At 54.8% G+C, this 17,116-nt stretch overlaps 2 protein-coding genes across 6 annotated transcripts in view; one reads left to right on the top strand and one right to left on the bottom strand.

The window, feature by feature from the left end:
- BCL9L (BCL9 like) overlaps positions 1 to 3,716 on the top strand; it is a 28,426-nt gene extending 24,710 nt beyond the window's left edge. For all 5 annotated transcript variants that reach the window (XM_045556332.1, XM_045556334.1, XM_045556335.1 and 2 more), the window contains one exon: positions 396 to 3,716. In XM_045556332.1, the coding sequence (XP_045412288.1) occupies positions 396 to 1,489 (1,094 nt within the window). In that variant the 3' untranslated portion in view covers positions 1,490 to 3,716. The remainder of the gene's footprint in view (positions 1 to 395) is intronic.
- Positions 3,717 to 4,590: 874 nt separating this feature from the next.
- On the bottom strand, positions 4,591 to 16,524 carry CXCR5 (C-X-C motif chemokine receptor 5). The gene is made up of 2 exons (XM_045556337.1): positions 16,292 to 16,524; positions 4,591 to 6,170 (listed from the first exon to the last, which is right to left on the bottom strand). The coding sequence occupies exons 1-2, from the start codon at positions 16,340 to 16,342 to the stop codon at positions 5,103 to 5,105; spliced, it is 1,119 nt and encodes a 372-aa protein (XP_045412293.1). The 5' UTR covers positions 16,343 to 16,524; the 3' UTR covers positions 4,591 to 5,102.
- Between the last annotated feature and the right edge of the window lie 592 nt (positions 16,525 to 17,116).

The raw sequence follows: 17,116 nt of genomic DNA on the forward strand, positions 1-17,116 counted from the left end.
TGATGTGGGCACTGGGAACAGGGAGAGTGGGCACAGCCAGGAGTCGCCCTGTGGACATGCTGGCTTTTCTGTGCTTTTGAAGGGCCCTGGGGGTTGGGGTGTGAGGTCCCAGGATGCTGTTCCACCCGCTGGAGTCACTCAGTGCCACCCATCCCAGAGCACTTGAGTGGTCTTTCCAACACCCAGCCACATGTCCATGGAGAACTGGGCCCAAACTTGGTCTCTTGGCTTCTAGTTTAAACACCTCCAGTCCCTTCCCTCCCAGCCAGGGGAAGCCATTGGTGACTGCTCTCACCCCTGGCACCACCTGGCTGGGTGTGGGAAGGACTGCATTGTGCACCCTGCCCCTTCTGGGTGCACACAGTGTCTGACCTCCTCATCCTCTTCCCCCACAGGGATCAGCAACAACCAGCCCAGCCAGATGCACCTGAACTCAGCTGCTGCCCAGAGCCCCATGGGCATGAACCTGCCAGGCCAGCAGCCCCTGTCCCATGAGCCCCCGCCTACCATGCTGCCCTCCCCCACCCCTTTGGGCTCCAACATTCCACTGCACCCCAGTGCACAGGGGACAGGAGGACCCCCTCAAAACTCAATGATGATGGCTCCGGGGGGCCCAGACTCCCTGAATGCCCCCTGCGGGCCTGTGCCCAGCTCCTCCCAGATGGTGCCCTTCCCCCCTCGGCTGCAGCAGCCCCATGGTGCCATGGCCCCCGCTGGGGGCGGGGGCGGGGGGCCTGGCCTGCAGCAGCACTACCCTTCAGGCATGCCCCTGCCCCCAGAGGACCTGCCCAGCCAGCCACCTGGCCCCATGCCCCCCCAGCAGCACCTGATGGCCAAAGGCATGGCTGGGCGCATGGGTGACGCATACCCACCAGGCGTGCTCCCTGGGGTGGCATCAGTGCTGAACGACCCCGAGCTGAGCGAGGTGATCCGGCCCACCCCAACGGGGATCCCCGAATTCGACTTGTCAAGGATCATCCCCTCTGAGAAGCCAAGCAGCACCCTCCAGTACTTCCCTAAGAGCGAGAACCAGCCCCCCAAGACCCAGCCCCCCAATCTGCATCTCATGAACCTGCAGAACATGATGGCGGAGCAGACCCCCTCTCGGCCCCCCAATCTCCCGGGCCAGCAGGGCGTTCAGCGGGGGCTCAACATGTCCATGTGCCACCCCGGACAGATGTCCTTGCTGGGCAGGACAGGTGTGCCCCCACAGCAGGGCATGGTGCCCCACGGCCTGCACCAGGGCGTCATGTCCCCTCCACAAGGCCTCATGACCCAGCAGAATTTCATGCTGATGAAGCAACGGGGCGTGGGGGGAGAGGTCTACAGCCAGCCCCCCCACATGCTCTCCCCACAGGGCTCCCTCATGGGCCCCCCACCCCAGCAGAACCTCATGGTGTCCCATCCCCTGCGGCAGCGCAGTGTGTCTCTGGACAGCCAGATGGGCTACCTCCCGGCGCCGGGCAGCATGGCCAACCTGCCCTTCTAGAAGTCCCTGCTGGGGACTGAAGCCGGGGCAATGTTGCAAATATGATAACCTTAAAAAGTTCTTCCCCTCCAGTGTTGGGATGGCCTGGGTCAAGGGGTGGGGTGGAGAGGGTGGGAGGGGGCTTGTGTGGGGAGTGGCATTTGTGGAAACCAGATGTGCTGGCAGCTTAGGGGAGGTGGCAGAGTGGGGTGGGGGATTTTGGTGTGGGGTTTGTTCCATTTCGGCCACCAGGACTGCCCCTCCCCACTGCCCCCAATTCCTATGGAGCCTCAATTTTCCCTCTTCCCCTGAACCCTGTCCCCATTCAGCTATGCTTTTGGAGTCTGTCTGGGGGCCTTGGGGGAGAGAGGAAGGAGAGGTCTCCCCCATCCCTTTCTGCCACTATCTCGTCTCTTCATTGCTCAAGCCCTACCTTCCTCCTTTTGGTTCCTCTGCACCCCCCGTTTTTCCTTCTGTCTTTTCCTGCATTTCCTCTTCCTGCTGACGTGGCTGATCCCCTCTCCCACCCCTCCCTGCAGGCGGCTGGCCAGGTGGGCAGGTGCCAGCCATAGCTGTAAATAGAGCGCTGCGCTTTTGTGCCGGTTTGTGTGTGTGCTGTATTTCTGTGTTTTGATAGACGTCACACAAAAAAAAAGGATAAAAGAAACCCTTCCCCCTTCTTCAAATTATTGCCCCCTCCATTCCCCTGGACCCAGGGATGTGCAGCCCTATGCCCCCACCCACTGTTTGCAGTGTCTCTGAGTCCAGAAGGGATACCATTCCTGTCTCCTCCCCAAATGGTAAAATGACCTAGATGCCCCACACCGAAACCGAGATCAGACCACCTAGGCTTCCACCTGGTGAGCCCCAGCAGGGCTGAGACCCCCAGGGCGGCAGCCTGTCTGCTGCTGAGTGATTCAGGGAGAACATGCATGTACGTGCCTGCGTGTTTGCCCACACCGGTGACATGGGGCCCTGACATCCCACTGTGGATGTCTGGGTGTCCCCTGCTGCTACATCTTAGCCAGAACTTGAAGTCCTTTGTTCCCCAGTCTGGGATGAAGGAAAGGAGGAAGAGGCGGTGGCTGTGTGCCCCGTTGAGTGGAGCCATGGAGGGCTGGCATGGTGCCTCTGGGCCTGTGGCCACAGTAGCCCTGGGCCAGGTAACCTCCAGGGCCCTGACTCTTCCAGAGGCTGCCACCTACTTCTTACCAAAGAAGAAAGGAACAGGGTTTGTCTGAGTCAGTCTGCCTCCCCTCCAGCCTCCACCCCTGAGGATGGAGTAGGGAAAACAGCATCCTGCTGCCTCCTCTCTGCCTGCCAACTCACCGGCAAGGCCCCTCTGCCCAGGGCTCAGGACCATGTACCAGATCTGTCTGTGCCCACCCAGGTACAGCCACTGCCTCCCCCTCAGCTCCCTGCTTTTCCCCAGAAGAGCTCCCCATCTGCCTCTGGTCAGAGATGAAGCCATATACGACTGGGTGTTTTGCTCCCCTTGGCCCCAGGAGTAAAAAAACTTCTCCTTTTCTCACTTCCTTTCCTGCCTTGTGAGGTGGCGGGGCAGTTCCCTGGCAGGGCCAAGGGCCATTCTAGACAGGGTGTCTTCTACCAGGGCCCCGTCCCCAGCCTCCCTGACCTGCAGGGCCTGGTCTCACATTGGCAGCTGTAACGCAAAGGGAACTCACCCCACTCCTCCCAGTCTGGTGCTGTGCTCTCAGTCCACCGCCAGCCGGGCCTAGCGCTTCCTCCGGGCTGGCTGCAGGCTCCTGACTCCCCGGCACCTGCCAGGGGCCATGGCCGGGGCCTCTGTGTGCAGGGGCCACCTGCCCTCCATCCTGCCAGGCGCTTTGCCCGCCTGCCCCAATCTGGGCCCTGTGCCCGTGAGCCCCCACCCCTGTCCCCAGACTTCCCAGCCTGTCTGACTCTAAATGTTTCCTGCCCTGAGGAGAGAGGGGTCAGACCGTAAGAGGCCCAGTGCCCTCCCTGTCCCCTCTTCTCCCACCTCCGCCACAGGCCAGCCTACTTCTTCCCTCCATCCATGGCCATATCCCCAGCCATTTTGTACCATTATATAAATATATATATATAAATATAAATATATAAATACAATATGTGAAGACATCTTCTTGGTTTTTATTTTGAAACAATTTTTAGGCTTGTTCCGGGGGTCTCTGTGCTGCCTGTACTGTATTGACCTATTGACCTGTTTTATAGGTGCCTTTTTATTAAAAAGAAAATTCAAAATCCAGCCAATTGCCTGTTTGTGTCTGTGTCTGGCTCCTTCACTGCTGTTAGATGCTGGGAGAAGAAAGGGGGACTCCAGGGCTTCCTCAGTGTCCCACTGTGAAGACACAGTCCCCTGGGCCACAGCTGTGGTTTCCCCAGCAGGGGCCTCCCAGGGAGCGTGGCTGATTGGCCTGAGTGGGACTTGCTCTCAGCAAGTGCAGGGGTCCCTGACTCCCGCCCCTGGGCTGGGGAGGAGGTGGGGAGAGCCCAGAGCTGCCTGGCAGGCCCCACCCCAAGTGAGCACGGAGCAGCTTCCTCTGGTTCCATCTGAGTGTATCCTCTCAGGGGCAGGGCATGGCCTCCTGGGGCCTGGGGACTTCCCTGCCCCGGCCTGTTTCTTGCACTCCCCTGCCTGAGGTGACGGCATGGCTGGGGGCTGGATGAGATGACTCCCAGAGGTCCCTTTCGGTCTGTCTTTCCCCTCAGGGGTCTACATCTCCATTCTAACTCACAGCTCCCTCTGCTGTGGCCGGGGGGGCCCTCTGCTGCTCTAGCGATTCCACTGGGCCTGTAGCCTGTGGGAAGGAGGAGGGGAAGACAAAACTGCCTCCTTCCCCATCAGTTGCACGCCCCACCTCCCCTGGGCCACCCTGGGCGCTCTCCATTCTACTGCTAGGTCTTACTCTGTCACCCAGGTTGGAGTGCAGTGGCGTCATCATAGCTCACTGCATCCTCAAACTCCTGGGCTCAAGCGATCCTCCTGCCTCAGCTTCCCGAGTAGCTGGGACTACTGGTACATGCCACCTTTCCCAGCTAATGTTTTCTATTTTTGTTGAAGACAGGGTCTCACTCTTGCTCAGGCTGGTCTTGAACTCCTGATCTCAAGCGATCCTCCCTCCTCGGCCTCCCAGAGTGCTAGGATTACAGGCGTGAGCCACCATGCCTGGCCCTCAGCCTTAACTTCCAGTCATCCCCTGGTGCTCAGCTTCTCCTGTCTTTGTTTGGCAGGTGGCGTAGGAGAGACAGGCAGCTATGAAGGTTAGCGGCCCTTAAGATGATGGAGTGCATTCTGGAATGGACCAACTTTCCCTTTAGGCAAGGGCAGAAGTAAACGTTGTTTCTTGAGCTCTGGATGGTTCGGATGAGAGGTGTGTGGGGCCCTCTCAGTCCAAGGAGATGCAGGTGGGTGTAGATATCCTTTGCTTTGCCGTTGGGCTGCTTTCCCCTTTCTAGGCTCCAGCCTAGCCCCAGGGCTGGCAGAAGAGCTGGCGGGGATGTCCTAGAAAGAGGAGTTGGTCCATCTGAGGACGCTGGCCAAGGTGAGCTCTTAGGATCCCAGCTCCTGTTGGAAGGGCTTCCGGCATCACTGTGTGCCCCAAGGAAAGCAGAACAAAGCGGGCACTGGGACCTAGAAGGTGGTGAGGGAGGTGGCATTCTCTGACTCAGAGAGACTGCTCTTGCGCCAGCTGGGGAAGAGCTGGCACAGGGAGGCAGGGCCCGCACAGCCCAGCTTGGTCAGAAGCCGAGACAGGTCGCTGCGGAACTTCACGCCGGCAAAAGTGTAGAGCATGGGGTTGAGGCAGCAGTGGGCCAGGCCCAGGAACTCACACGTGGTGATGGCCACAGGGAGAGAGCCGTTCAGCTCACAGCTGTTGCCCACGGCCTTCAGCCTCGCCAGGGTGTCCAGGAAGATGACGATGTGGTAGGGTGACCAGCAGAGAAAGAAGATGCTCGTCACCAGGATGGCCACTCTAACCGCCTTCTGCCGCTGCGGGCGCCGCTGGGCCTGGCGCAGCCTGTGAACTACCCCCACATAGCACCAGCCCATCACCAGCATTGGCAGCAGGAACCCCCCGACGTGGTACAGGAAGCGGGAGATGAACCAGGCATTGGTTTCGGCTTGGCTCTCTTGGGAGAAGGTGCAGCGCGGCAGGGAGTCATTGTGATGGGGCTGGCTGACCTTGGCGAAGAGAATCTCTGGCAAGGCGAAGATGAAGCCCGCCACCCAGATGGTCGCACAGGTGATGTGGATGGAGAGGAGGCGGCGGTGGCGGTAGGCGTGGACGGCATGGACGATGGCCAGGTAGCGGTCCACAGCGATGCAGGCCAGGAGTAGGCTGCTGCAATAGAAGTTGACCTTGTGCAGAGCAAACACAGTTTTGCAGAGGAAGGTCCCCAGGACCCAGCCCACAGAGCCCTCGGCCACCGCAAAGGGCAGGATAAAGACCAGCAGGAGGTCGGCCACGGCCAGGTGGAACAGGAAGGTCTCAGTGGAGCTGCGCGTCTGCCGGTGCCGCTCCAGGATCACCAGCACCAGGATGTTGCCCATCAGACCCAGGAGGAAGATGAGGCTGTAGGCCACGGGCATGAACACGGCCTTGAAGGTGGTCATTACGGGCCCCTCCACGGTGGAGCAGAGGTGATTTTCCACCAGGGGGGCATCCGTGCTGTCGTTGTAGCTGCCCAGTTCCCTGTACTGCAAGGGCAAGAAGACAGGAGAGTGAGGAACCCTAACTCCCTCGGAGATTGTTCCCACCCCTCCAGGCTCACTGCTTCTGTCCTGGCGCTCCCATACGTCCTACTTACCACATTTCAAATTTCAAAGGTTCAAATTTCAACTTTGAACAAATCACTTTGTCTTTTCCAACTTCAGTTTTTCATCTGTAAAAGGGGCTCATTCCCCAGAGAGTAGTGACGAGAGGAAGGGAGGAACGTGGCGTAGACCTGCTTCCTGCACTCTGAAGGGCTGTGTCCCTCTGAGTTATTTTGTGTTTTTGTGTCCTCAGGTACAGATGCCTGCAGGCTCTGGAATCACAGGACTTCAATTTGGGGAAGGGATCTGGTTGGGACAAGGAGGCATCTGTTCCAATTCTGAACAGAACAGCGGGCAGGATAACCTAGGATCCCATGGTGGGCTGAGGGTGGGAGTGGGGCTGATGGGGCCCTCTTCTTGACTGTCTTCATTATCATCAAAATGGTAGTAATAGCCTCCCATCTGGGTTTAATCCACACCCTAAGCTCAAGGTATGTAATATTATTCCTGTTTTATAGATATGTCTTGCTGAGGATCAGGTTTGTTTGAACCGACATTTACCTCCAGAGCCAATACTTCCCACTAAGCAGCACTGCCTGGGCTTCCCTCTAAAGGCGGCCGGGAGAGCAGCAGATGCAACACTCACTGCCACTTCCCATCACTGGCAGGCTCCCTCCAGCAAGGAGAGCTCAGAAGCAGAAAGCCCGGACAGAGGCAGAGGGGCAGGAGGATGGGAGGGAGATACAGAGAGACCAGGCACAGGGCAGGGAGGTAGCCTGTTCCAAGTGAAGGGATCATGCCCACTATGTCTACGGAAGTTCCCTCCTCCCCATCCTCCTCCCCTTCCTCCTCCTTGCCGCCCCATTGCACCTCCTCATCACCCCAGCACTCAGGTTGTTTACCCAGCTAACCGCAAAGGAAGACATAGTGCCTGTTTTCACACCTTTCACTCGCAGCTGTCCCCTGCACCTGCTCCTCCTCATTTCCCAGCTCTGTTCTTCCCACTCCTCCCCTGTAAGCCCCCTCCCCATGGCAATTCAAAACTAATTAGAACCAACTCAGGTAGGTTCAAAAAAGCAATTATATAAATGATGAGCCCCAGGGAGGCTGAGGATGGGATGGGGTACTCTGTCTCCCAGGCTCTGGGTGGTCTCACATTGCTCCCCTTTCAGGAGAGCAAGGGTTCCCCTCAAGCAGGAGGTGGTTGCCTTGGCTACCATAGGACTTTTCTTGCCAGGGGCCCCAGTTGTGCTTCACACACTCCCAATGTGGGCAGACCCATTCCCCCACCTGGGTCTTTCCTTCTGGTCCCTGGGGCAGGTGGTCTGTGAGAAGGGGGTGCAGGAGATACATTAGTGCAATGGCAGAGCTCTCTGCCCCACCCCAGCATCCTCTGCCATTGCCTCGTTCTAGTCCTTCTTTGCCCTAGTGCTCAGGACTACTGTCTCTCCATGGGTCCCGTTCCTGCCAGCTTCCCCACTCCCGTCCACCTCCTGGACGGAGGACAGGGTGAGTTTTCCAACACACAAATCCCACCACTTAGTGTCTTGCTCAAAGTCCTTTACTGGTTCTTCATCACCTGTAAGCAGTGTTTTTCTTTTCTTTTTGTCTCTCTTATAAGAAAAAGTCATGTTTGTGATAATTTTCAGTCATGCAAGGTTGGAGGAAGCCAAATTCAGTGTGTTCACACAAAAGAATACAACAGTGTTTGAAATGAGGTTTGTTGCACATCCTCTTAGGAAAAGATGTTTAACACACATTGCTAAATTTTAGAACCAATTGCAGGGCATCCCATACGGCATGATTGCATGGACTGTCTTCCTTTTTGTAATTTAGAGACAGGGTCTCACTATGTTGTCCCGGCTGGAGTACAGTGCTAACTGACAGGCTTGATCATAGCTCGCTGCAACCTGGCATTCCTGGGCTCAGGGATCTTCTGGCCTCATCCCCGGCGAGTAGCTGGGACTATAGTTGCGCGCCACCATGCCTGGCTCTGTGGACTTTCTTTAAAGAGTACCAGTGACTGTGTGTGTATTACAGGGTTCCCCTGCGGTGGGGATGGTGCTGGTGCTGGTGGTGGTAGTGGGGGGCTCCAGGCTCCTCTCCTCGCCTTTAAACTGGAGCTCTCCACTTTGGGCTTGTGTGTTCACACATAAGCTTTTATTTAAGAAAATGGTTCTACTTTCATTTGAAAACCATCGACCTGTAGGGTGACGTCTAAACTCCTTAACAGGTTTCCTTAAATTTCTCCCAAATATACATTCTTCTAATCTGTCAAACTTTATCTTCTATATTATTGCTTTAGGCCACCCCCCAACTTGCCCCTAACACCTGATTTACATTCCTGTCTCCAAACCTTTGCTCAAACTCTTCCTTTTGCCTGGCAGGCCTTTCTTCCCAAGTTTGCCTATCTAATTTCTACCCTTCCTTCAAGGCCCATTTCAATTCTACCTTCCTACATTCTTCCTAGCTCCTTCCATTTGGAATCACATTCTCTCTTCTCCTTTTTTTTTTTTTTGAGACAGAGTCTCACTCTGTTGCCCAGGCTAGAGTCCCGTGGCGTCAGCCCAGCTCACAGCAACCTCAAACTCCTGGGCTCGAGCAAATCCTCCTGCCTCAGCCTCCCGAGTAGCTGGGACTACAGGCATGTGCCACCATGCCCGGCTAATTTTTTATATATATATATTTTTAGCTGTCCATATAATTTCTTTCTATTTTTAGTAGAAATGGGGTCTCACTCTTGCTCAGGCTGGGCTCAAACTCCTGAGCTCAAACAATCCACCCGCCTCAGCCTCCCAGAGTGCTAGGATTACAGGTGTGAGCCACGGTGCCTGGCCCCTTCTCCTTATAATATGTGTGTGTGTTTGTGTGTGTGTGTGTGTGCTTCCCCAGAAGACAGGGTCTCCCTCTGTTGCCCAGGGTAGAGTGCAGTGGTGCTATCATAGCTCACTGTAACCTCAAATTCCTCGGCTCAAGCGATCCTTCTGCCTCAGCCTCCCAAGTATCTAGGACTATAGGTGCCCACGGCCATGGCTGGCTAATTTTTAAAATCTTTTTGTACATATGGAGTCTCACTATGTTGCCCAGGCTGGTCTCGAACTCCTGGACTCAAGTGATCCTCCCACCTTGGCCTCCCAAAGTGCTGAGACTATAGGTGTGAACCATTGCACCCAGCCTCATGTGCATTTATTACAGCACCAAGAGTTGGGATGTCCATTTCCTCACCAGATGGTGAGGTTCTGGAGGCCTTCTGTGTCCCCCTCCCAAGGCCATATGTTTTACACATGACAGACATGCAGCAGATGTGTGCTCACTTGCTCTGAAAGCAGTTTCCCAAAGAAGGCCAGGGGCTTTTATATCCTGGGACTTCAGGCAAGTGCCTCAGCAGGGACTCAGTTCTGTGTCCTTCTGCAATTCCTACCTCCTCCCAGTGCCCTTGACAGCCTAGATCCTAGCTTGAGTTCTCTTTGCCTGTTGGAGGCTATTTTCAATGTCGTCATTGAATGCAGCCACTTAACTCATACTGGAACGCAGCAGGAGTTCAAGGAAAAACACTGTGAGATGAGCAGTCTTCACACAGAGCAAAGTCATTCGGACAGAAAGAGGACAGGCACAGGGCCTGGGGCGGTCAGTCAGGCTGGACTCCCTACCTTGGCCGCGGTGAGAGCCTGGAGGGCTGCCTGCTACCCGATGGAGGGCTGAGGTCCTGCCCAGTGGCCCTTTGTGAGACCCGCTCAAGTTCTTGCCCTCCAAAGCATCCAGGCTGATTGATTTATGACTTGTTTAAAGTCAATGCTACCAAGAACCGGGGTTCAGAGGAGGGTTGGGAGAGCTCTGTCTCCTCCTCTTGGCCAAGAGGTATTTGTTTGGCAAAGTGCTCGGGCAGAGAGGGGACAATGGGAGGAGGCTGCTTTGAGGCTGCTGGGAGTCAGCAGTACATCTCAACAGGAGGTGTCAAACAGACGTTTTGGGGGCTTGGGAGTGGCATGTGTTAAAGCCACTTCCCATACACAGGGGTTCTGGCACCCCCCACACTCCCCCAAACTATGGAGACAGGTAATAAAGCCAGGTTGGCTTGGGGCCTGGAAGGAAGTTGAGGAATCAGGAATCCTAAATCCTGGGGGATGTGGTGCCAAACGGAGCCCTCCAAGACACATACCCAGAGGGAACACAATGCAGGCAATTTGGATCAGTGGCTCACTCATTCTTTGACATAAAAAGCCACAGGAACCCAAGGCCTTTTTGCATACACACTGTCTGATAGCAACATGCCCCCTGTATAGACACAGACATGTGCCCAGATGGCGCCACACCAGCACGCGGTATAGGCAGGCACTCAGCAGACAACGACCTATACACAGGCCAGGGACTTGCCCCAAAGAGGGCAAGAAAACACAATGACCAGAATGAGGCTGAGCACGGAGCTAGGAATCCAGTTAGGAGATACTCTGTGAGCACCAGGGTAGGAGTAGGGGCTGTAACAGTGTCTAGTGCTGGCGGGGTGGGGAGAGGTGAGGGAGAGGGAGAGTAGAGAGATGCAAAGTGCTTGCCCCTCTACTGGGATCCACAAATGTTACTCTTCTTCCCTCTACTGTAGGACGAAGGCTCCTCCCTGGATAATTAAGGTCTCCAGGCCGGGCGCGGTGGCTCACCCCTGTAATCCTAGCACTTGGGAGGCCAAGGTGGGAGGATCGCTTGAGGACAGGAGTTCCAGACCAGCCTGAGCAAGAGCCAGACCCGGTCTCTACAAAACATAGAAAAATTAGCCAGGTTTGGTGGTGCACACTTGTAGTCCCAGCTACTCAGGAGGCTGAGGCAGGAGGATCGCTTGAGCCCAGGAGTTTCAGCTTGCTGTGAGCTATGATGATGCCACTGCAGTCTAGCTTGGGCAACACAGCGAGACCCTATGGCAAAAAAAAAAAAAAAAAAAAAAAGGTCTCCAAGCCCCATCTGTCTTCTCCAAACAACGAGGCTGCCTTGCACTGGTCAGCATGGAGCTCAGCTTGCTTTGCTGACTGTGATTCTATGTCAGCAGGTGTGTGTGGGGTGTCTAGACATGTGCCCAGATGGCACCACACCAGCACGCGGCGTAGGCAGGCACTCAGCAGACAACAGCGTATACACAGGCCAGGGACTCGCCCCAAAGAGGGCAAGAAAACACAATGACCAGAATGAGGCTGAGCACGGAGCTAGGAATCCAGTTAGGAGACACTCTGTGAGCACCAGGGTAGGAGTAGGGGCTGTAACAGTGTCTAGTGCTGGTGGGGTGGGGAGAGGTGAGGGGGAGGGAGAGTAGAGAGATGCAAAGTGGGGATCTGTCCTGGATCCCCTCCTGTTAGCATTCTGAGCCCTCCCTCGGATGAGGACATGACTGGGGAACACTTTCAGACAACACGGAGTTCTCCACAAGCTGGAACCACGGGCCCACGCTAGCTAGCTAGAATTGCATGGGGAAGAATATGGAAACCTAGACTTGGGTTTAAAACATTATCCACCCAGGGACAAGTTAGAGAAGACCTGGCAGCAACAGTTTGTGAGAAAAAGACTTGGGAGTTTGTTGGCTACGAGCTTAAGATGAGTCACTGGGGTGACATGTCTACCAGAAGGGCTACTGTCCCCTTACTCTAGGTGAACAGAAACCTGTAGGTGGGCTGGATGCCAGCCCAGTTTGGTTGGTCTGGACAAGGGCGACCGCTTTGCCAAGGGGTTTGGAAAACCCTGCCCCGGGAGGAAGTTTTCAGGGGTGTGGCATCCGGGACAGAGAAGACTTGAGTCTGTGAGCTCATTTCAAGGGTTGGAAAGAGCCCCCATGGGCAAGAAGGCAGGAACCGACTCATGGCAGGAGCCTCATGGGGCAGACTGGGAGGAATGGGCCGAAGCTGAGGGGTGGTGTTTCGGGCAAAGGAGGGCTAACTTTCCAACAGGCAGAACTGTCCAACAATGGGATGGGGCCCTTGGGAGGGAGAGGAATGTTTGACAGAAGTGTGTGGGAAGAGATTTCTGTCTTGAGAAGGAGGGAGGCTGGACGCTGCCTCCAAATGCCCCTCCGTCCCAGCTCCCAGTTGCTCCAATTCTCTGCCTGTCACGCCCTGCCGGGGACTGAGCTGGCTCTCAGCATGATCCTCGCTTCTCAGCACCTGGGAGCCTTTGCTTTTCTAGCCCATCCTGCAGCCAGTGAATGACCCAGCCTGACCTTGCTTCCCAGCCCTGAGGTGGGAAAGGGCTGCCTGCTGAGGGCGCAGGTCACCCAGGCCAAACCCCAGGACTCTGAGGCCTGAGTCATGCTGGCTGCAGGAGGTGTCTGCACACAGAGGCACAGAAGCTCCATCTCCTTTTATGTCCCTGTGTGGATATTCCCAGCCGAGTCAGGAGCTGTGAGTGAGGCCTGCCAGGGCATCTCTCATTCCAGCCTTCAGTGCGGCGGGTCTGCAGGAGCGAGGCTGGGCTCCGGGGTGTGAGTGTAGGTCTGTACCTCTTCCCCTACTCTTCCTTCAGAAGGCCCACCCTCCCTAAGGACCATCTGAAACGCTGGCTTCCATCTGTCACACCTCCTCCCTTTCCCTGCCCCCACCCTTCAGGAGCAAGCCTCTTCCATCTCTACCCAGGGTTTTGGTCATTAGGAGCGGGTGCTCGCTCTGGCTGTGGTTTTGAGGGGGAGACTTTAAGGTGCCCTACCTCTGCACCATGTCATTCGATTTAAAGGGGCCCCACCTGGCACCCCATCTATTTGCACTTTGGGGACAGGGTCACACAGTCCAAGGCACAGGTAGACACGTCTCCTAGGTGAGTGTAGCAACCTCTTAAAACCAGCTCCGGGGTTGGTAGTGATTTGAAACATCTTGCCCCATCACTCCTGAAGGAATACTGGCTCTCCTGTCCCGATTCTCAGTTCCAAATACATGGCCACCTGCTATGCTGTTCTGCCAGAGGAGGGGGATCAGCCACAGTCTGTGTCCCCAAGGAAGGCGAGAGCTCCTGATGGAGACTGAGTATGTGTGCCTGAACCCAGACTCACACCAACGCTGACCCCTCCCCACGCTGGCCTCGGGTCTCTTCCTCGTCTCTCCCCCCTCCAACCACCCTCCTCCCTGGGGTTGCTCTGGGACTTTTGACATGGTCGGGGGGAGATCCTGTCCTCCCCCAAGGTGAAGCCCAGAACCAGCCTGAGCCAGTTTTAGTTCCTCTTCTTCACACCTCCCTGGTGAAATGAGGTGGTACATGTGGACAGGCTTTGCAGCCTATAATGCTGTGATGGCTCTGGTCACACTAGAGTCACAGTTTGTGGTGATCATCTATGGAGGGGTCAGGGGCTTGGACCAGCTTTTTTTTTTTTTTTTTTTCTTTTGAGACAGAGTCTCTTACTCTGTCGCCTGGACTAGAGTGCCGTGGCATCAGCCTAACTCACAATAACCTCACAACAACCTCAAACTCCTGGGCTCAAGCCATCCTCCTGCCTCAGCCTCTTGAGTAGCTGGGACTACAGGTGCACACCATGATTCCTGGCTAATGTTTTCTATTTTTAGTAGAGATGGGGTCTCACTCTCGCTCAGGCTGGTCTTGAACTCCTGACCTCAAGTGATCCTCCTGCCTTGGCATCCCAGAGTGCTAGGATTACAGGCGTGAGCCACCGCACCTGGCTAGCTGTCTAGATTTTTTTTCTGTTTGAGTCCTCCAGTTCATGAGATTTAGCTGCCCACCTTAAGGAAATGGACTAAGTTGCTTAATATAGCAGCTAGAGTTGATCTTAGAGTTCGAGAGGAGGAAGGTAATACAGGGTGATCAGCACTTGGCCCCAGTTCTTCACCCAGCATTGGAGTAAAGAACCCAGTGTTCTAGGAAAGTGAAACAATACTTGGTTTGGACAAGGATAGAAAAGGGAATACGAAGCAAAAGGAATAGAAGAAGCTAGACTAACTCCAGAGAGAACTAGCTAAGACTTTTACTGCATTACAAATCAATAAATACTTATTGAGAAGCTCCTGCAAGTAAGACTCTTCTGCCTGCTCTGCCATCCCAGGGCCCTTGTGACACTGTGGGACAGTCTGCCACGGCTGCTCGTGGCCCTGCAGCGAGTGGGTGGGGTGGAGGAGAGGGTCTGTGTTCTGAGGGGCAATGCCCCGGAGAGAGAGTATGTAGGTCAGTGAAGGCAGGACAAGGTACTGGTTGCTGGTTGAAGAACCCCAGAGCCCAGGTGGTCCCAGGACTCCTGGGCTCCTGGCTAGACACTGAGTGAGGGGTCTAGACATATTCAAATGCCTGGCCAGGGACCACTCATTGAGGTGTGACATGAAGCAGGTTGCCAGGTCTCTCTCCCTGGGGTAGAGGTTTCCTTTGTGACATGGGACATGCCCTGCTGGCTCCCTGCCCCCTGCTACCACCTGTCTCTAGTAGGTCATGCAGTGAGGTGAGGCGTGCTGTTAGGGGAAACTTTTGAGGTTTCTCAGAAGCCAGGACTGGCCAAGTCTCCAGCTGGTTACTGAGATATCCAACTGGGTCAGGGCTCGTGGTCAGTTGAGCTGCGGGCAGAGGAAGACACCCAGTAACCTAATCAGGTGAGGCCAGCAACCAGGGCGGGGAGCACATTGCCTTGTCAGGGCAGTGGGTTTTAGTCTCATTTGGGTATTGCCCAGACTCTGCGATTAGGCTCAGGGTGGCTTCATGGGTGTGCAACCTGTGCAGTCCCATGGGGGCTGAACCTAGAAGGACCCCCACTTGGTTTACTGCTCTGTTGTTGCCATCTTGAAACTCTTAATATGTTTTCAACAAAGGGCCCCCCATTTTCATTTTGCATTGGGTCCCACAAACTATGTAGCAGGTCCTGGTTAGGTGGATGGCCAGGTACTTATTTTAAGTGGCGTTTGGATCGGAGAGGCCAGACCTTGGCAGATTAGCCCTTCCACTCAGCTTCTGCCCATGTTCTCAACGCCAAGCCTCGGGATCGGGGCAAGTGAGAGGCAGGTCTCCGATCGAGTCTAGGAACACAGTTGTTGGAGTTATGAAACAGGCTCCAGCCCAGGGAGCCGAAGGGAGTCAACAACATTTCAGAGTGAGTTTAGGGTCAGGAGAGCTGGTGGGAGTCAGAGTTTGGATTTTTCATGGTCTAGCCCAAAATTCTTTCCCCAGAGGGAGAAAGGACCATGAAGAAGTTTTCAAGAAACACTTATAACCAGTCCTCTGCTGCTGGCACCTCAGAGCCCAGGGGTCTCTGGCTGAGCTGCTCCCCACACACCCTTTGGGAGCTCAGTGACAACCAAGTCAGCTGAGCCACTATGCTTCGCTGGAGAGACTGGATGGTGGCAGAGGGACATACTGGGGACTATCTTCTTAGCCCACCCAAGAAATCTTTCCAAGAATACTTTAAAGATTCCAGGCTTTTGATGGAGGCCACAACATGCTGTAAGACATTTTTCAGATTAACACAGAGTTCTCTCACTCTGCTCCCCAGCCCACTGAGTCCTCTCCCTTGCTACCATCTGGTCTCATAATCCCTCAGTTTAGCACTTAATCATTGTCCAAAACCTTCCAACGAATGAGCATTTGCTTCTGGCTAGACCATAAGCTATTTGAGGGCAATGACCAGGTCCTCAACTTCTCCTTCCAACACGGAATGTAGTGTCTTGATGACAAAATCATACGGCAGGAGAGGAACTACATGTTGAGTGACTGATTATCCATGCCAGCCTCCTGACATTAAGAAAAATTCCAAAGTACTGTCCTGTCTAGTCCCTTCCTCTAATCCTAAGGCAGAAGGAGAGAATTCCTCCTGAAGAATGGAGAGGCAAAGTATCGCATTCCCGGCCCCATAGCTATTCAGGGGAGGATGCAGGGGAAGACCCAGGTCTTCCAACTCCCTCTAAAGGATGACTATTAAGGGCAACTTCTCTACTTATCTGCTTCCTTCACAGAATGGAAAATAAAATCTTAAACAGCAGGATTCTCCAGATTCTATAGATCCACAGTGAGACAGGACTCCCAAACTGTCCCCTCTCCCCTGGACCCTGGCACAGGCTATTTAGAATTCCAAGCAGGGCCTGGGCAACAGGGAACCACCTGCACTTACTCACCAGGTCCTCCAGGTTCATGAGGTCCATGTCCAGGGTTAGGGCGTAGTTCATGGCTGTGGCTGTGAGTCACCAGACTGGTCACTGATGTCGAGAGACTCTCCGCCAGGTGCCTCTAGAGAGGTAGCTGCCAGCCAGCCAGCGTCAGCTGCAAATTTAAGCAAATGAGCTGCGCACTGTCTCCTGGGGCTGCGTAGGGCCCGCTGCCTACCTCTCAACTCATCACTTTTTTTTTTCCACTGGGTCTTTTCTGTTTTTTTGAAGAAAAAGGGAAAATCCCCCACAGCATCAGTGCTAGTCAAGCATTTCAGCTTCTTTCCCGGCAACAGTTGGCTCATCTGGGGCTTGTGACTAGTTTAAAGGCTGCCCCTCACTTGTCCTCCCTGGTGCCCAAGTGAGGGGGTCTTATCTTGTGCTGAAACCACTGCACAGGTCAGCTGGCCAAGGAGGGAAACTCCAGACAGAAAGGGAACAGGAGAAGAGCTCTTCCAGCAACCTCTCCTCCAAGCTACCTCCAAACCTTCATCTTCCTCACCACTAGGGAGACCAACCAGCCTAATTTGCCCAGGATTGAAAGTATCTCATCATGGGAAACCCCTCAGTCCTGGGCAAAGCAGGGCACTAAGTCAAACTACTTGCCACCATCCTTTGCCCAGGTAGGGGCAAAACCCCTGCCCATCCCAACTCAAGTTCAGAAGAGACAGGTTAGAACTTCTCAAAGGGAACAACAGTGAAACAGTACTGGAAGATAAAAATGAAATCACCAAAGGAAGACACAACCACATAAAGATAAACCCGAGTCATTTTCTGATTCAAAAATAATGATGT

The sequence above is a fragment of the Lemur catta genome, chromosome 7 (genome assembly GCF_020740605.2).
Source record: "Lemur catta isolate mLemCat1 chromosome 7, mLemCat1.pri, whole genome shotgun sequence".
NCBI lineage: Eukaryota > Metazoa > Chordata > Mammalia > Primates > Lemuridae > Lemur > Lemur catta.

What these genes read in the sequence shown, in the direction of transcription:
- CXCR5 (XM_045556337.1), bottom strand. Translation starts at nt 16,342, where the DNA reads ATGAACTACGCCCTAACCCTGGACATGGACCTCATGAACCTGGAGGAC. An exon ending in TCATGAACCTGGAGGACCTG is followed by an intron (nt 6,171 to 16,291) that starts GTGAGTAAGTGC and finishes TTGCCCTTGCAG; the next exon opens with TACAGGGAACTGGGCAGCTA.